Here is a 21,393-nt window from a genome sequence, read left to right as displayed (position 1 = left end):
TAATAAAATCATGAATGAGAAAGGAGAGATCACTACCAACACCAAGGAAATACAAACGATTTTAAAAACATATTATGAACAGCTATACGCCAATAAATTAGGCAATCTAGAAGAAATGGACACATTTTTAGAAAGCCACAAATTACCAAAACTGGATCAGGAAGAAATAGAAAACCTGAACAGGCCAATAACCAGGGAGGAAATTGAAGCAGTCATCAAAAACCTCCCAAGACACAAGAGTCCAGGGCCAGATGGCTTCCCTGGGGAATTCTATCAAACTTTTAAAGAAGAAACCATACCTATTCTACTAAAGCTGTTTGGAACGATAGAAAGAGATGGAGTACTTCCAAATTCATCCTATGAGGCCAGCATCACCTTAATTCCAAAACCAGAAAAAAGAGAGACCAATTATTTATATTCTGTTTACATCACAAAGCAGGGTCTTTGCAACAGAGAGGGCTGCACAGTTTTTACTTTGTGCCAACTCTGGGTTTCTCAGCAGGTAGCTGATAATGATGTAGGACCTAACTAGATTTAAGGTTAAGTATGACATTAGTCAAAACTATTTGGCTTCCTCGATCTTAAGCATTTAAATGTGTTTGCTAATCACTGATTCTCCTAACTACTGAAATGCCTTTCATTGGCAGAAAATTGTGTATCAACTTTATAGTTGTTCTTGCATTGATATGAGTTTTCATCTTCCTCCCAACCTCATCTCCTTCCATGAATTCCTCATAATTTAGTGGGAAATTTAAAGTGATTGTGTCAGGAATTGCTATTTGGAAGACATTTTTAGCCAGAATTCTTAGTCTTTATTTTTAAAATGTGTGCATTCTTAAATAAAGCAGCTTTTTATAATAAATGTTATCTTTACCATTTTATATGATTTATGATGTCATTAATAAATACCTGTCTAATTTATATTCCTGATGAAGAATACTTTCATCAATTACATGTGGTACATGGAAAGGTTCACCAAATGTAGAGGCTTAAAACAAGTTGTTTTTGTTTTGTTTTGCTTGTTTTGATGATTCTGTAAATGAATGAGCAATAAATGTCTGAGCCCAGCAAAATGGTTCTATTCCTATGACTAGGTTACACATGTATTTTCAGGTTTCTGGTAGAAATATTCAGCTTGAGCTGAATATTTTTAAATGGCCTTATTACTTGTCCAGTGATTGTTTCTAGCTGATACCTATCAGGTCCAGAGAACATCAACTGGTTCGGTTCTTCTCTGCTCCATGTAGCCTTGGCTCCTCTATTGGTCTAGAGGAAAATTCATCACAGAGTAATTTCAGATAAGATTCAGGGCAAGCCCAGGACACAAGCACTTCATAAGATTTTGCCTGCATTGTATTTGCTGATGTCACATCAACTGATGCAACATGGGTGGACAAGCTCAAAGTTAGTGAGGGAGATAATACAGAAGGTGGTTGAGATGGGAAGGCTAGATACATTGGGAACCTTACATGCAGAACCTTACATGGCTAATCTTACACAATTTTATTAGGTCTCTGGCAACAGAATACATGTTAGACAGAAGGATATATTTATTGAGCAAAACTGTTTAATACATGCAAACATAGAAACAAGAGTGGTACAATGATTTCGGGTTTTGACTATCAAAAAGATTTAGCCCATTATCTGAGGACTTATTTTTGTTTCTGTTTTTTAATTCTAGTAAAATGGTCATTGACTTTGAATCAGAAATATAAGTTTTTAATATTTGTTGATGTAGATATATTATTTAAAATCTCTGAATGTTATCATTTTGAAATTGCTATAATAATGCCATCAATGAGGGGTGCCTGGGTGGCTTAGTCCATTAAGCATCTGCTTTTGGCTCAGGTCATGATCTCACAGTCCTGGATTGAGCCCTGAGTCAAGACCTAGAATAGAGTCCTAAGTCCCCAAATCAGGATCCCTGCTCAGTGGGAAGTCCACTTCTCTGTCTTCCCATCCCTTCAACTTGTGCACTCATTTGCTCTCTCTCTTTCTCAAATAAATAAATAAAATCTGTAAAAAATAATAATGCCATTCACTGAAACGCTATAGAAAAAAAAATAACATATAAAAATATGGAAGGTCTTTGTAAACAATAAACAATAAAAAATTTTACTTTACATGAATGAATACATATAAAGATATGAAACTATAATGGAGCATCTATTGTTCTTATAACTAAACATTTCTATAAAATTTATTGGAGTTTAATAAGTTTTAATAATAAATACTGAATTTGAGAACAATTCAAAGGAAAGAGTTAATTTACTTAATTTGAGGATTTCAATTTTTCAATTCAAGGTTAACACAATATTTACTTACATTTAAAATTTTTTGTATTGTGAAATATAAAATAATAACTGTCTAAAACAAGTATTTAGAATCTAAAGAACACCAGTATAATGATCACCCACTTTAAGAAATTCAGTATTGTCATTACTTTAGAAATCCCTCATGTTCTACAATAAAAATCCTATCCCTCTTACCTCACCATGGAGATAATCGTTATCTTGATTTTTGTTATAGTCTTTTCCTTGCTTTTCTTTAGGTTTATCAATCATTTTTGCATATGTATTTCTAAATAATATAATTTAGTTTAGTGAATTTCTTATAGTAGGGTCATATCGTGTGCAAATTTTCCTGTGTTGTTTCTTTCACTTAACATTTTGATTTGGAGATTCATCCATGCTGCTACTGGTGGCTTTGTTCCTGTTACTGTATATATGTTAACATACCTAAATTGATCAGTATTTTTTTAGGTTTAATGGCTGGTATTTTAAGAAATTCTTATATATCCCAATATCATGAAAGTATTTTCTTCTGTTATCTCCTAGAAACAACATTTTTGCTTCTCTTATGTAGATCTTTATTCCAATATAAAGTAGATTTATATATATGGTATGAGGAAGTGATCTGATTTCTGCTTTCCTCACATGGCTACCTAAATTGCACACCATTTATTAAGAAACTCACCCTTTCCCATACATTATTTCATATACCCCTGTCATATATGAAATGTCCATACATTTGTTTATCTTTCGAGACTATCTTGTCCTTTGCAAGCCATTTTTAAATATATTTTTTTTCAGAGAACATAACCATGAAGACCAATAAGGCACAGCATTTATTTCAATTGTGTCTTATTCTCACTTAAATTTGGTTTTGAAAAATTACTTCGAGGAAGTAACTAAGTTGTAGTAATATGAGTAATATGACATTTTTATTTTATCTTGGAAGATTATAAGAAAAGCATCATCATTTTTCCTATGAATCACTTGCACATGTGCTTAAACAAAGAATAGTAGAAGTTTGGCAAAGAAAAAAAGGCTTTTATTTTGTATCACCATATTTGAAGATCTACATATGTAAAATGTTTCCTTTACAGAAATAAAAATCACCTCATACGACCATAGAATTTATAGCTGTGATTTAAGATAACCCTGTTTGAGTTACTAAAAGTGAGTCCCTTTTCCAGAGCTCTTATAATTTATTAAATGAATGAGAATCTCCAGGCCTGGAAGAAACTATGCATTTGCTGGTGGCCATATTGCCTAAGGGTTATTTCTAGAACATAATAACCAATGACATGGCTCCAAGTTATTAAGGATCTAGGTGTGCTGCTATTCTAGAATTTCTACTGGACAAACTTTCTCCAAGCATAGCCCATTTTCTAAAAGTTAGAGTACTTAAAATGCCTATGCTTAGGTTCTATTATCAATCTTCAGCTAAGAGGGAAAGATGGCTAAAAACCCAACTTTTGGGTTAACAAATAACAAGTGTTAGCAGAGTCATTCTAGATCCTTCAATTCAATAATCTACTCATAAAATAATCATTTCTTAAGTCATAGTGTTGTTTCAGAACAAAAATCTAAAAATTCTTTATAATTATAACATTCTAATTTAAAAATACAAATATAAGGGTAGCCCTGGTGGCCCAGTGGTTTAGCGCCCCCTTCAGCCCAGGGTGTGATCCTGGAAACCCGGGATCCAGTCCCACATGGGCTCCCTGCATGGAACCTGTTTCTCCCTCTGCCTGTGTCTCTGTCTCTGCCTCTCTCTCTCTCTCTCTCTTTCTCTCTCTGTGGGTGTCTCTCATGAATAAATAAATAAAATCTTAAAAAATACAAATATAAGCCCTGTTAATTGCCTAAAATGCACTTTGTCATGAAAATAATGGCACTTTTTCCCTCAAAGCCTTGACTATGATCCTAGTAAAAATGTTCAGTGGGTTATGATCTTACTATTGTATATTTGAGGTGAAAAGAAAAATATGTTGCAGGAGGCGATAAAATGAAGACAACTGAAAGAGATCTGACCTAATTATTTCAACAGGCTTAATATGTTTTACATGTAGAACTAGTGCCTTTCAGAAACTATATCAATGCAACACCCCTCATGAAGGAGCTTATGACAGTAATGGTAAACACTAGTAGAATTTGGCTGATCACTTTTTGAATTTATGTGGTCTTTCAAAACGATTAATCTAGTGCTTAATATGGAAAAAATATTGATTTTCCAGCTATAGAATACTTCAATGCAAATTCTATCTTTCAGGGCAAACATTGATAAAAGATAAATTCTCTAATAATTATTGTTTAAGACAAGTATTTTTTAAAGTAAAGCAACAACAATCAAAAGCTATTCTTATCCTTGGATTTGAGATTCTCTAACAGCTCAGAAACAAAGTTAACTTCACCAGAAAAAATACTGATCCATTATATTGGATGCATAGGTGAGCAGAATTCTTTGAAATTTAGGTAAGTACTAGTTGAATAGATGAAATATCTTACCGTTCTGACACAAAGAAATCCTCATAAATATAGTGGTCATCGTATAGCAACCATCAACGAATATAGCACCATTAAGTAAAGTTTCAAAGGTAACATTAGTTAAAGACTGCTCTGGACACGGGGGGAAGGATGCGATGTTCCACTGTTTATAAACAGACAAGTCCCATACGTGTTTATCCAAACCACAAAGGCAAAGAGATAGGAAGGATGAGAAATATAGGGCTAATGAAGATCTTTAAGAATATAGTGCCATACAGACTAAAGGGAATATATGAGCTAGGCAACATCCCAAGGCATTATTTTTCATTACCTTTCACTATGGTGATCCAAATAATGTCTCTTTGATTCAACTTAGAACCTCTAAAGACATGTCAAGCCATGTTTTCAACTCACAGCTCACTGACCAATAAGCTGAACCAAATAATCACACGCCATACAACACCTCATAACTCCCAATAGAGATGCCAATAGATCCTGGAGACATGCTCTGGATTAAATTGTTTGACAGACTGAAAAAAAACCTTTTGCAGAATGCTGAAACTAATTAGACATTCTTACAATCTTAAATTCAAGTAGCTCCACATAATTTGTAAAGGAATCTGGCAAAACCAACAAACACATGTAAAACGGAATAAAGCTAGAATCATCTTATATTGACTGTTTCCTTCTGCATCTCAGAAAGAAAATCTTTAATATTTGTCATGTCATTTTTAAAAAATTAAGGTAAGTCTTTCTATAGACTTGTGACTGTGCTCTGGCTTCTTAGACTAAGGGAGTTCTTATTAAACACACGCATACACACGCACACATAGAGCAGTGAGATTTCATGGAACTTGTTCAGTACCTTCAGTCTGTTCTGTAAATATGCATTGCTGATAGGACTTAACAAATTTCTCACAATGCTGTGTAAAAGACTACATACAGACCAGAAGCACAGTGCCCTCTGCTGCACATACAACATAAAATAAAATACTTATGTAACAGTATCTACATAGATACAGACACAAAAATACAATGCTAAGTTTTGTTTCTACATAAATGCTAAACCAACTGCTGGGAATTGTGAATTCCTATCATGCAGAAACAAACCAGACTGATAACTTTACATAAAACATTCTTTATGGCAAGGATCAATACAATCTAATCCAGTCAGGCAACCATTTGTACACTCCTCTCTTTAATGGATTTGCTGGGCTGGGGAGAAGCAGGCAGTCTGTTGGATTTAATATATGACTCCTTTTGTGTAACTTATTTATATTCAAATATATAAGAACAGTAAAAGTTAAAGGCCATATATCTCAATCCCCTCCTTTTTCTTGGCCTTTGCTATCATGTCACATTTATCTGCTACTTCTTTTTAATCCATTGCCATTTTCTCCAGCTTCTGAACGTACAATTACCTCTAAGGGGAAAAAGAATGAGGTGACTCAACTTCTCAGTGACTAGTACAAGATACCATTTCCATTTAAGCTTAAAAAAAAAAAAAAAGACAACACAGCATGATATAAGGTAGAAAAGAATCTCAAGAAAATTCATTTAAAAATTTAGCTATTTAAAATTATACACTCAGCCTCACAGTTAATTGGAATTTACTTTAAGAAATGTGACACTCCTACAATTTGAGAGTGATGCACAACTGGTCACCATTACTACTTTTTGGTTTTGTTTTGTTTTTAATAGTTTGTTACATCTATAAGAAATACTCTTAAATAGCAAGAAAACAGTACTACTGTGAATGGTAAATAATAACCCTTCTGGTAATAACCCTTTCCCATCTGAAGCTTTCCCTTAGAGAAACTTATTTACACAACCTTCAAGGAAGATATCTCTATAATTGCTTTCCCTTTGCTTCATACCTGTATATCTTGTATCTTGTGCTAAATCCCTGCCGGCTTCTGTCCACAAAATCTGTGTATTCCTGTGAACGATGGAAGGGTCCCTTATCAGAGAGGAGCCAGTCGAAGGGGCTTGTGGCATGCTGATCCGAAACAGCAGCAACCGCTAAAACCCAGCATTGAAGACTCAGGGCTATCCACTCCCATAGAGCCATCAGAGAGAACAATTCAGCACCAGCTCTGCTCCGCCATATCATGCTTCCACTGGGGATTTAGAGCCTTCATTCTCTTAGCTTTCCCTCAACACCTAGACAAAATACACAGGCAATTAGTTAGCCCCTAGAAGATTCTTTTCTAGCAATTAAGGTGCTGAGGTGGCAAATTCCTTTCTTTTTAAATCTAGTATCATTTGTGTTAAATTAGATGATAGCAAAAGTGAATAATCAGTAAAACAAAATAATTTCATTTTTTGAAAGCTCTATGTTCCTTTTTTATTCATTGGAAAATAGGTCACTGAGTCATAACAGACTTTGTCATAGCAGTGTCGTACAACCACAATTGGTTTTGACGAATACTTCTTCTTTTTTGCTTAGATGTTTATAACATTGGACACTTTCAAAATAAATATTGTATATGTTTATTTATTTCATGAATTGTGTAATACATTGTAATATAAGTGTATTTTATTGTTTACTTGAATTGTTCTAGAAAAAATGCTTTAAAATGAATCAAAGATATTCAGGTAGTCATTTCCATAATATGAGACCAAAATGGAATAAAATTAAGGGCTTAATAATACATAAATAAATTATTGTGTTTATGTATGTGTGTCTATCTATCTACCTACCATCTATATATATAGATAGATGGATGGATGGATGTGTGGGGGTGATGAGTGGGAGGGAAGGTCTATGTGTTTTCTCAGATATTTTTTTCCATTATTCATCTATTAGGGACAAACTTCCCAGATTTTTAAAGCAGAATAATAATAAACTATTTCTAGGACCTTTAAAAAACTTTAATGTGCATCCATGTCATATTCATGAGATAAATAGGCATACCTACAAAATTCAAATACACACAAAAACTAAGACAATGCAGATTATACATAAGCTATGAAACCACATACATTAATTTCATAAGCATTCAGAAATAAAGTACCAAGAAATGAAATCCCAATGTGGTATAATATAAATGATTTTACACAGAGCAGATGATGCAGTATCTATATACTACACAAAATATTCTACAAATATTTGAATTCAATTTTACTTTCCATCTTCACCAATCTTTTCGATTATCATTATTTATAGCACATAGAACTGTACAGTATATAAACTCTGACTAATAAAAAAGTATGATTGTGAGAGTTTTTAGTCAGTAAAATCTCTTTAGAAAGGAATCAAAATGCACGTATTAAGTAAAATATCTTAATTATAATGGTTGCCATATTTGGTGTTTGGATAGGGCGATTGACATTTTTAATCTGCTTTCTAGTTATAATCCTATAATGCATAATTTAATCCTAAACTATTTATATAGGAAAGGCATACAGCAATACTTTTACAACTATAAAATATCTCAACCAATGATACAATATGACTGACCTAGGTCATCAGATCCAGTCATAGACACTACACAATTAGAAGAACTAATGTCCACATACTGTATGAGTTGCCCCAATCATGAAAGTTGCTCTATTGTGATGATTAAACAATGGCCTCTTTTGTAAACAACATAGGAAGTCTTACAAGTCAAGACACTTTAAAAATTCATAAATTATAACATCATATAATAGATTTTGGAATATCAGTTGGGAGTTTCCAGGCCTCCATCAATTACTTGTATAAATATGGCATTGTCAGATGATTCAATTCAGAATTTCTAATGCTGATAAAGAAAATATATACTTTTATATTTTGTTTCTTGTGTGGGAACTATACCACTTATCTTAAAATTATTATATTTCACTTATATTCATAAACAGTTATTACTATGTTTAATTGTATGGTATAGTCCACTTGTGACTAATAAATATTTACCTTTGTTAAACACATTTTTTCTGTTGATCAAATATATTCAAACCAGAAACATTTAATCATTATTGCAAAAAGGCTATATTTTCTTATGTAGGCACTTAGAACAGCGACTAGAATGTTGGAAGAACATTAGGAATGCTTCAAAGTATATTCCATGCTGATATCAAATCATATAATTATATACTATAAAATTAAAACTAGCTCTTTCTGCTGCAGCTCATGATTTTGTAAGATACACAGCATTAAGAAAGTAGTATACAAATGACGTTTGGTGGCATTTTTCAGTATACTGCCCAGAACCATTGTATTTATTTTCTTTACCAAATGTGCTAAAGAAGTTTCATGGTTAGCATATTTTCTAATCTTAACACAGAGGAAAATGGAAAGATTTTATGTTATGTGTGGGGGAACTACCTAAAAATACTGGAATTAGGTTTTAATTATTTCTGTTTCTTCTACTTCTAATTTGGGTGCATGCTCCTACTTCTGTTCAGCCGTGGGTTTCCCTGAAAGAAAGTTTATTAGCAATGAGATTATGAGAATTTCATCCTGCCCAAATTTACACTAATTTGGGGGATCTCTTGGAAATCATTACAATTATAAGGTCTTTTAAAAGACAGGAACAATAATCAAACTACACTACTAGACATTTCAACTCAAGCCATCTTAAAGACACTGCCTTTAAGAATTACAAAACAGGGAGAAAAGTAGAGTTAGAATACATTAAGGCCAGAATGTATGCTTTCAAAATCCTTAGGACAAATGGCCATTAGATTCAATGTTCACAAAAAAAAAAAAAAGACTCCATTCATCTAGTTTGTTATGAAAGTAGGCAAATGTACATTTGTAAATGAGTAGTAAATTTTAAAATATTACTGAACCACCTGAATTGGTTCCTTTATTTGGTTTGAAATAATAACAGTTTTTGTCCTCGGGTGAGAGATGAGTTTATGATATAGATTGCCAATTTCAAAAGTAGTGAATAAGGTCCCTTTGAGAAATCTCACAGGTCGCTACTGAGATAACCAGCTACATGTAGAGATATTACTAAAGAAGGGAAATCATGAGGTCCAATGAATGAAAGTAAGAATCATTAAACTAATAAGTGAATTCACCAATTTCACTACCTGGAGTATAAGGAAATGGCAAAATAATCTTGAATTTACTATTTCTAAGTTCCTAAGAGGCCAACTAAGGAAACTACAATGTCATGCACAGTATATTCTGAAATATGTAAAGGTGTATTTTATGAATAACAAAAAAACCACAACAAAAACATTTAAAAAGCAAAAAATTAAGGTCATATTTAAAAAGCAACATTTAATTAAAAAGCATTATTTAATTAAAAATATTGATCAAATTTTTCTTTTCCAAAAATTAAGAGGAAGAAAATATCACATTGTTTATATGATGGATATTTGGTACATGGCCTTTTCTTATAACAAATTCTCACCAAATAAAGTTCCGTGGCAACTTATCAACTCACACAACTTTATTACTTGCAAATACCCAAAAATGTCAGGAAGAAAAAAACACAACAAAATATTTCTCTTCATTGACTCTCCTTTATCCTATTCCAGAGGACAGTACATTATTTTTACGTAAAATATTAACTTATCATATGTATTTGAAATTCATGAAATATTGGAACTTAGAAAATATTTTCTATAATATTACAAATGAATTTCTAGTATAACTGAAATTACAAAGATAAGAAAATTATGAATTATTGACTTCAACTTAATACCTTTTAGATTGGTGTGTCATGTCATAGAGGTTCATCTTTTAGACTACTATCTAGTTGAATATTCAATACTAATTATTACTATTTGTTGAACAATTAATTTTGCATACTATATGATTTCTTCTTTTAGATTGGTATTTGAATTGATTTTTGCTGCTAACATGTTCAAAATAGTTTCTTAAGGAAATCCATTTAAAATCTTAAATATGCAAAGAAGCTTCATAAAATAGTTGTATCAAAGAGATGTATTTTCCCTTAATTTTAAAAATTTAAAACCCACAGAAAAGTTGAGAGGCTTGTACAGTAAACACATATATCCTTCAGCTACCAATTATTTACATTTTACCACATTTTATACTCTCACTATTTCTCAATCCTTATTTTATTCTTTTTTTGTGTAGAAAAAGCATCTAAGGAAAATTGACTTTTTGCTCCAGGTCATACATTCATTTTCCAAATTCCTCATCTTCAGAGATTGCTACATTGCTCTATGGAATAGCTCTTTAATATTCATGATCACTAATATTGGAGTTTGTAAATATAAATAATCCTCAAAAAAATCCTCAAACAAAAAATAAATAAATGAATAAATAAATGTCCTCAATATAAAGTCTCCTTTTCCCAAAATGATTGTATTTATTAAAAGGCAACATTCTTCCTTAATAGTTTAATGGAATATATATTATTCTACAAAACATAAATATTGCAATCATTTTATTATTATAAAATAAATATATTTGTATTACATACTCTCAGAATCTATTAAAATATATAGCATATTATTATTATATTACCATATATCAAATAATATATATTAGAATAACTATTAGCTTAACTATTAGCTTTGAAGTAAATATCTGCTAAATAAACTGTATAAGTAAATGAATGGAGAGTTAAAATATATTTCTAGCAGTAAATTTTCAATAGTTTTCCCAAGTAGTAATTGTTTATATATATATATTTTTTTTTTTTTTGGTAGAACTACTAATAAAGAAAACCACAATAAAAAGGTAAATATTAGTTATCATTACAATGTGCAAAATACCCTGATATATTTTGATATGAAGCAGGATGACAGGTATCATTAAAAAATCTTGCTTTTGAGGGGCACCTGTGTGTCTAGGTCAGTTAAGGGCCTACTCTTGGTTTTGACTCAGGTCATGTCTCGTGGTTGTGGGATGGAACCTCATGAATGGGCTCTATAGTCAAGCAAGGAGTCTGCTAAATCTTCTCTCCCCCTCCCTCTGTCCCCCTCCCATACCTCCCGCTCATGTGTACTTGTGTACGTGCTCTCTTTCCTCTAAAATAAATGAATAAATCCTAAAAAGATAACAAAATAAAATAAAAATAGAAATAAAAATACTGCTTTGATCCTCAGAAACTTACGATCAAGTGATGGCTTTATATAAGGCAGAACACATGGCCTATGGGAATCCTTGTTAGAAACCAATTCTTTTTCAACTAAAAAATCAACATTCTCTATTTTTTTCTCTTTCTGATTTTCTTATCTCATACATGACATATATTCAAATTTGTAAGCCAAATCTTTTTTATTTAAATTCAATTAATTAACATTGAGTATATTATTAGTTTCAGAGGTAGAGGTCAATGATTCATCAGTCTTATATAGTACCCAGTGCTCGTTACATAACATACCCTCTTTAACGTCCATCACTCAGTTTCCCCATCTCCCCACCCCTTCCCCTCCAGCAACCTTCATTTTGTTTCCTATGATTAAGAGTCTCTTATGGGTTGTCTTCCTCTCTCGTTTTGTTTTATTTTTCCTTCTTCCACTATGATCCTGTTTTGTTTCTTAAATTTCACATATGAGTGAGATCATATGATAATTATCCTTTTCTGATTGGCTTATTTTGCTTAGCATAATACTTCTAGTTCCATTCATATCAAATGGAAAGATTTCAATTTTTTGTTGACTGAGTAGTATTCCTTTGCATATGCATACCACATCTTCTTTATCCATTCATCTGTTAATGGACATCTGGGCTGTCTACACAGTTTGGATATTGTGGACATTACTGCAATAAACATGGCAGTGCATGTGCATCTTTGGATCACTACATTTGTATCTTTGGGGTAATTATCCAGAAGTGCGATTGCTGGATCAAAGGGTATAATTTTCCACTTTTTGAGGAACCTCCATACTGTCTTCCAGAGTTTTATTTTTTTTAAGATTTTATTTATTTATTCATGAGAGACACACAGAGAGAGAGAGGCAGAGATACAGACAGAGCGAGAAGCAGGCCCCATGCAGGGAGCCAGATGCCAGACTCTATCCCGGTTCTCCAGGATCACAGCTTGGGCTGAAGGCAGGTGCTAAACTGCTGAGCATCCAGGGATCCCCATGTCTTCCAGAGTTTTAGGCCAAAATCTTCCTTTCCTCTACCTTCTCTCATTGCATATATCAAATCAATCCCCAAGATCCTCCCAAGAATCAAATCTATCATTTCTTTTCACACCCACTTTACTTGAGTGGGTCATTACATACCCCCAACACTACCACCATAGCCTCTATTCTAGATTGCTGCAATAGCTTCAAAATAGGTCTTCCTAACACCCATGTGGCTCTCCCCAATTTTTTGTTTTTGTTTTTGTTTGTTTTTTACTACAGTTATCTCACTATAAAGTGAATTTTGAACATTTAACTCTTTTACCCCAACTTATGACTTTGTGTCATTTGCCCTCTGGATAACATCCAAACTCCTTAAGATAATGTATAAAATTATCTTCACTTACAGAATTCTTTATTTTAATCTTTCTGCTGCGTATGCCACAACAATTTTCAACCAAACATCAACTATGCTTTGGTCATAATTTTATTCTTCAAAATCATCTCACTTTCTCCCTTTCTTCAGTGTCTTTCCATATGCAACTTATTCTACCTGAAGTACTATTTCAATTGGATTCCTTTACCTGCCCAACCTTTACCTACTTTGAACTTCAGACTAAACTGTCATTTCACCACAAAGCTTTCTGTGACCCTTTGAGATTGGGTCAAATTTAAGATCCCTTTACTTCATCAATTATAGCCCATTTATATTGTTTATTTATGTATAGATAATGACTTTTTCATATTCCCCCTGCCTCCAATTAGACTTAGTTTTAGAAGGACAATAATTGTTCTTATTTTAATGACAACTAGATAGAGTTAGCAAAGTACCTGAAATAAAGTTGCTTAATAAGTAGTGGTTGAGTGAATGAAAAAATGATAATTAAGTACTAAATTGAGGTGTAATTAATGTGATATGGATGGCAAGATTAAGAAAATTCCTTCTATGTGGAAAGAAGAAAGCTTTACAAAAGACTGTATCTGAGCTATACCTCAAGATGACAATAGCTCTTAGAGTTGAGAAAGGAGGGAAATAGAGTCCTGAGATAATGATTTGGTGTCCAAATCATGAACATAAATGACATGTTCAAGTAGTATCAAAGCAGAGCATTCTTAATATTCAAAAACCTTTACAAGTAAGTATATAAAAGCATCATTAATTATTAGCTTGAAGTCAATTATAAGGAATTATCATGATCATGCATATAATTGTGGAAAATTCAGGATCTTTTTATTTATGATCCCTTATTCATAGTTTCTAAAGAAAGACCAAACAAATACGAGTTCAAAGGAAAGTACAACATAAATTCTCTTCTCACTAATAAGCACGGTATATGTTTTACTATGTTGTCACTCTTGAATTTACAGAATAATAATATATAAAGAGCAGTTGAACAACTTACCCCTCTCCCTTTGAAAGGTTCTATACTAGGGGTAACTTTAACTGAAACCCTTCTAAATTTTATCAGAGAAAAAAAAAGACAGTAATGATGAATATGATATGCTCTTTTCATTTTCTTTCCAACAAAATTAGCTTTATCAAGCTCCTTTGATATGCCAAGCATTTTACCAATATTTCCTTATTGCATTTCCTAGCAATACAGTACAGTATATATTATTATCACCATTAGCTTGTTTAGATGATGGAGGTTCAAGGTAAATAAATAGGCAGCAAAGCAAGGACTGAATGGCAACAGTTTTGAAACCAAATTGAAACCATGCTCCCCCTATTACACCATACTGTAACCTAATAAGAACTGACTGCAGATCAAAGTTATTAGGATTTTTGCTGCCATTTAATTAAATGCTCTTGAACAAACTAAAATTTTAAAATTGAGAATAAGGGCACCTGGGTGGCTAAGTTTGTTAAGCATCTGACTCTGGATTTCGGCTTAGATTGTGATCTCAGAGTCCTGGAATTGAGGCCCTCATCTGGCTTCACACCAACTTGAAACCTACTTAAGAGTCTCTCTCTTCCTCTCTTCTGCCCCTCCCTTTCCCACCTTAAAAAACATTAACAAATATATAATAAAATAAAGTGGAAAATATAAATAATAGAAAATTAAAATAAAAGTTAAAATAGGAAGTTTTATCTCAGTCTATTATATGCAAGTTATCTGAGTATTATGGGGCTTCATAATATAAGTTTTCATATTAAAGATTTTCAAAGCCTATCTGCTTCATCTAATTTAATTTTTTAAAGATTTTATTTATTTATTCATAGAGACACAGATCGGGGGGGGCACAGAGAGGGGGCCAGAGGAAAAGGCAGAGGGAGAAGGCGGCTTCATGCAGGGAGCCCGATGTTGGACTGGATCCAGGGTCCCCAGGATCACACCTCAGGCTGCAGGCGGCGCTAAACCGCTGCGCCACAGGGGCTGCCCCTAATTTAATTTTTCAATGAAGGTTATAATTTAATCAACTAAATGTGATTCATCTTCATGTATTTAAAAATATGTACCTTTAAACAAAAAAATCAGAAAACAACTTTTTCCAGATTATATGTATTATTTAATGGGTTAAGAAGTATAATCATGGTCAGTGATTTAATTTACCTATGTGCTCTTCAGAGAAATTACAAAATTAATCCAATAGGCTTAATGACTCAATCTTATTATAAATTGCTTTATAGTATTACAAAAGAAAAAAATATATCCAAAACACGTAAAACCGAATTGGTTCTCAAAATATGAAACATAATAAAATTTCCGTAGAATGAGATGATTTCAATATTTTGCTGAAATGCAATCATAAATTTTTAATTAATGTCAGTTTTCTTATGTTCTCAAAAATCCAGATAATGACAAGAATATGAAGATCATTATTATCAAGTGGCATTTTAAGAAATAATAGTGTGAAAATTCAAGACTACAACAAAATATATATATTTTATAGTATTATTTGGCAGAAAAAATCCCTAGATATGAGGAAAGTCATTTTAAAGGCATTGCTTTTCTAAAGTAGCAAATTTAAGTATTAATTTGGTGTACATATTTTAAGATATATGGATAATGTAATCATTATCTTACTATATACATATAAATTTGGATTATCTTTGAATATTCATGACCTATATATCGTATATAGTCAGTTTAATAAAAGAATAAGAGCTCCATTATGCAATGATTTACATCATTGCTTTAGTAATGACGTATTAATTTATGGCATTAGTTAAATAGCACTTATATTCTAGAATTCTAGACTTCAAATGACCTTAAATTGTTCTCACTTAATCTAGATATTGTTTATTTAAAGGTAATGAATTTTTAAATAGCCTAACAGAGTAGAATTAGGCATTTTATTAAATAAAATGTCAAGAAATTCATCAAGATATAAAATCTTGTATATGTTATATAATGTGTGCCATTTTCTATATAAGTAAGAAGAATTTTGCCATTCTTTCTTCTGTACTCCACCAGAAGCATAGAGAAATGATTGCTTTACCTTTGTGCACCTGTTGAAATGAACAGTAATGTGCAGAAATGAGGAAAAAAGTCATTCTGACTTTTAGCCATGCAATTTGTCACTGGGCATATTTGGAAATTATACCAAAAGTTTTTTTTTTCTTATGCACTGATAATTATTTCAATTTTCCTCAAAAACCGAAAACAAATTTATAAAAAGACAAAAAATGTTTTGATAATCCCTAAAGTAGAAGAAATACCATATAACTCTAGGCATTACAGAAACCTGAGATTATCCAATCGGGAACTAAAAAAAAGATTGGAATACATTCTTGTTTGAAACAGCAATTCCTCTTGAACTTTAAAATGTCCTGGTGGGTTAATAACTACCCTAAATCCTTTTGAATATGTTAGTTTGAAAATTATTAAAATAACTATCAACCCGATTGATTTCCACAATATGCTACTATTATCCTTTTTAACCCCTTTGTTCATAGGACCAGCTTATAAAGGACTTCCTGGCAGGGATTATGTTTTAGTAATCCCTGTGGCCCCATATTTAACAAACTGTCATGTAGATGGTAAATTTTTGAAACATGCACTGAATTGAATTTCCTTTTTTTTTTTCTTTCATTCATGGACTATTTCATTATGTCTGCCTAAACTAGCAAGAGATTGCCATTATATTCATCTGTTAGGAGTGTTTTATTATTATACTTTTTCACTTTTCTGCATTGTTGTTTCTTTTTCTATTTTTTTAATAACTGAGCTTATTTGTTTTACTTTTTAATTTTTTTAAAAAGATTTAATTTATTTATTCATGAGAGACACAGAGAGAGAGGCCCAGACACAGGCAGAGGGAGAAGCAGGATCCATGCAGGGAGCCTGACATGGGACTGGATCCCGGGTCTCCAGGATCACACCCTGGACTGAGGGTAGCGCTAAACCGCTGAGCCACTGAGGCTGCCCAAGCTTATTTGTTTTAAATCATGTTGTATAAGTTAAGATTGTATAAGTTAAGATTATCCTGAGAAGTAAATTTTTCCAGCGATTTAACTCTGCTAAACCTATATTCCAGAGGGTCTTTCTCATTATTTATTTTAGCTGATCAGGCAATACAGTGCCTGTGAATTACAGCTTTAAGTGTTTTCCATCTTAATGAGGGTCAGTATTCCTCTGAGGAGTATATACTGCAGAGGGAACTAATCTCCTGCTTGATCCTGTCAATACAATCTTGTCCTACCAATAAAGAAGAAGTTAAATGCTACTACCTAATGGTAGAGCTGATTAGAAAAAATGAAGACAAAATGAGTTCCAGTCCTTAATTCTGTCCAGCATATAGGGGATATCATTCTTAAAAGTCCAAAGTTCAAGAGTCGCTTGGGTTATCTTTATATTTTAAACATAAAATATCTTGGTGTTCCAACATAAGTGATTATCTACCAAAATATTTTGGTAAGATTCAGATTGTACTTAATTTTAATTCATAAGGAAAGTAGAAAGTAAAGAATAAAGTTCAGATGCAAGATATTTAGAATAGCATATTTAGATTGCAAAATCTAATTTTAAAGTTAAGTATGAGAAATGCTTCTGAAAATGTATTATAATCAGTATCTTTGATTACCAAAACAGCAAAACAGAAGACAGTTTAAAGATATTTTTTTTCCAAAAAAGACATACAGATGGCCAACATATACATGAAAAGATGTTCAACATCACTAATCATCAGGGAAATGAAAATCAAACCCACAATTAGATAGTACCTCATATTTGTCAGAATAGCTAGACTCAAGAAGATAAGAAATAACAAGTGATGGCTAGAAAATGGAAAAAAAGGAACTCTTGCACTGTTGATGAGAATGCAAATTGGTGCAGTCATTGTGGAAAACAGTATGGAAACTCCACAAAAGTTTAAAAATAGAAATACCATATGGTCCAGTAATTCCACTACAGAGTATTTACCCAAAGAAAATAAGAGCACTCATTTGAAAATATATATGCATCCTATGTCTATTGCAACATTATTTTTAAAAAATATTTTATTTATTTATTTGAGAGAGAGATAACATAGGAGAAGGGGGTGGCAGTGGAAGAGGGAGAAGCAGACTCCCGCCTGAGCAAGGAGGCCAATGGGGGGCTTGATCCAAGACCCTGGGGTTATGACCTGAGCCAAAGGCAAATGCTTAAGTAACAGAGCTACCCAGGAGCCCCTACTGCAGCATTATTTACAATAACCAGATATGCGAGCAAGCCAAGTGCCCATCAGTAGATGAATGGATAAAGAAAACAATGGACTATTACAGAGTCATAAAAAGAACAATATCTTCCCATTTATGGCAATGTGGATGGACCTAGAGGATATTATGCTGAATGAAAGAAGTCAGACTGAGAAAGACAAATATCATAGTATTTCACTTATATGCAGAACCTTAAAAAGGTTTCAAACAAAAGGGCAGAAACACTTCCACAAATACAGAAAACTGATAATTGAGGTGGGAGTGGGCAATGGGTGAAACAGAGGAGATATAGGCTTCAGACTATGGAATGAATAAGTCTCAGGAATGAAGAGAACAGCATAGGGGATATAGTCGATGGTAAAATAAATAAATAATTTGAAAATAAAGAACAAATAATCTACATCTACATACAGTACTGGAATGAAAATAATGGTTACAGACATCTGTATTTAATATGGTCACTATAGCTAGGAATAAGATTCTGCTTTTTCTGGTATAGTCTGATAATAAAAGCATCCTGGTTTGTAGGAGAAAAAAACAATTCTTGTCAGTAAAAGAATTTTGTCACATACATGCAAATTTAAAGAGAATTTGAGGAAATAATTTTTTAAAAAGGACAACATGCAAGTACTAGGCAAATAAAAAGACAATAAACATTTGGCACCTTCCTTTATGGATAATGACTTCAGTCACAATTTTGCAAAGTTTTAGAAATGCTTTAAATTTTTTTTTTCTTGGGGACTCCCAGGTGGCTCAGCGGTTTAGCACCTGCCTTCATTCAGCACAGGGCGTGATCCTGGAGTCGTGGGATCAGGTCCCACATCGGGCTCCCTGCATGGAGCCTGCTTCTCCCTCTGCACCTCTCTCTATATATCTCTCATGAATAAATAAAAAAAATCTTTAAAGAAAAAAAATTTCTTAATAATGATCCTGGGTGAAAGCTAAAACTATAATACTAACTTATTCAGTAAAGTCATTTATACTGATGTAAAGACTAATATATTTTAAGAATTAGACATAATGCTGGGCTGAAGTGTAGAAATGCCTGAGTTTGGAACCAAATGGACAATAAATCTCTTGTTCTATATAGGACCAAAACTTACCTTGGAGTTTACTAGGACTACAAGGTGAAAAGGGCTATTTAATTAGAAGTTATTATATGGGGAAATACAAATAGGAGTGTACTTTCTAAAGTCACAGATAAAGTCCAGTAAAACTATTAAAGTTTTTTTTTTTTTTTTTTAAGGTCCTGATTGTTAGGCTACAGGAATTTTTTTTTTTAATTTCAAAATAATAATCTCCAGGTATTTTCATTCATTTGTAAGGAAATAAAAGTGTTCAAATGTTCTTAACCTAGGAGTGTATGGTTATAAATATTGTCAGCAGACTCCTAAACTTGTCTTCTAATCTTGATTAGAAGGTATCATTAAATTCACAGGCTAATCCTTGTAATTATTTGATAGTTCCTATGATAATGTAATAATCACTGCAATTCCAGTACAAGCAACACGAGGCAGGGGTTTTTATCTGTTTTATTCACTAATGCATCTATAGCACTAACAAAATAATCAGGCACAGACAAGGCCCTAATAATAAGATAATTACATTTGTAAATTATTTTAATGTTAACCTTTTTTGTTGTTGTTCCTTTTAATTACTAAAAACAAAATATATAACCCATTGGAAATGTTTCCATTAAAAATAAACTAGCATTTAAGGGCAGCCCGGTGGCTCAGTGGTTTAGCACCGCCTTCAGCCCAGGGCCTGATCCTGGAGACCCGAGATCAAGTCCCATGTCGGGCTCCTTGCATGGAGCCTACTTCTTCCTCCGCCTGTGTCTCTGCCTCTCTCTCTCTCTCTCTCTCTGTCTCTCATGAATAAATAAAATCTTTTAAAAAATAAAAATAAAAAAACAAACTAACATTTAAAACACAACAAAAATAAATAAATCATGATAAAATGTCAACTAAGTCATTACCCTGAAAATTTTTATGGTTTTATTTGCACAACTGTCCTGGTTCCTACATTCCTCATTAATAAATATCCTCTAAAACTCTGGATAGAAAATTAATTCTTTATTTGACCTATCTGTATGCTGAGGAATATGACAGCCTTTTTCTCTCAAAGAGAATTATATTTGTAGTATCAAAATAATTGGACATGTGTGAAAATAAAATCAGTGGCCAAGCGTTAAATTTGCCTTGATGGATTAATTAAAACAAAATGTACTACAAACAGCAAAATACTATAAGCCTCTTATGCACAATTGTTATATCTTTTCATTGTTATATTGCCAAGGTTTACCCCAGTGCACACCACTGATTATACATACATTCAATAAATACTTTTTAAAAAGAACCAAAGGTAACAACAAAAAGAGGTGATTTACAATAAGCAAACCAATTCAGCATCAAATAGTTAAATTCTTATCTACTGTTCTCCAGTGCCCTCTGAACCATATCTAAGAAAGCATGTCACAACTCTCCATTTTCTAATGGAAGAATGCACATCTTACCCATTTGCCAAAGATGCAGGGATGGACAATGTTTTCACATGGTAGGTAGCCTTGTATTGCCTGATATTGGTAATATATTCTAGCTAACCTAAGCTCTTCTCTAACAATATTTTATTTTTCCCCAACATACAATTTTGAAAACATCTAATATTCTCAAGGACCATTCTTGTCATTATATTACTTTAACTTTCAAAATAGCTCAAATTGTCTTCAAACTTAGAAAGTTATAATGAATTTAAGATACTAAATTTCAAAAGAAAAGCAAAGTAAGGGGAGCCTGGGTGGCTCGGTTAGTTGGATGTCTGACTTCTGATATTGACTCAGGTTGTGATATGCGGGGGATCTTGAGATGGAGCCCCATGTCAGGCTCTGTGCTGAGTGGGGAACCTGCTTCAGAATCCCTCTCTCCCTCTCTCTCTACATCTTCCTCTGTTCATGCTCTCTCTCTGTCTCTCTAAAATAAATAAACAAATCTTTAA

At 32.6% G+C, this 21,393-nt stretch overlaps 1 protein-coding gene across 4 annotated transcripts in view; it reads right to left on the bottom strand.

The window, feature by feature from the left end:
* Window positions 1-21,393, bottom strand: part of BRINP3 (BMP/retinoic acid inducible neural specific 3) — a 376,978-nt gene that overhangs the window by 345,552 nt on the left and 10,033 nt on the right. For all 4 annotated transcript variants that reach the window (XM_038586119.1, XM_038586117.1, XM_038586120.1 and 1 more), the window contains one exon: window positions 6,650-6,935. In XM_038586119.1, coding sequence (XP_038442047.1) covers window positions 6,650-6,885 — 236 coding nt within the window. In that variant the 5' untranslated portion in view covers window positions 6,886-6,935. The remainder of the gene's footprint in view (window positions 1-6,649; window positions 6,936-21,393) is intronic.

The sequence above is a fragment of the Canis lupus genome, chromosome 38 (genome assembly GCF_011100685.1).
Source record: "Canis lupus familiaris isolate Mischka breed German Shepherd chromosome 38, alternate assembly UU_Cfam_GSD_1.0, whole genome shotgun sequence".
NCBI classification, from domain to species: Eukaryota; Metazoa; Chordata; class Mammalia; order Carnivora; family Canidae; genus Canis; species Canis lupus.
This window is presented reverse-complemented; position numbering and strand designations above follow the sequence as displayed.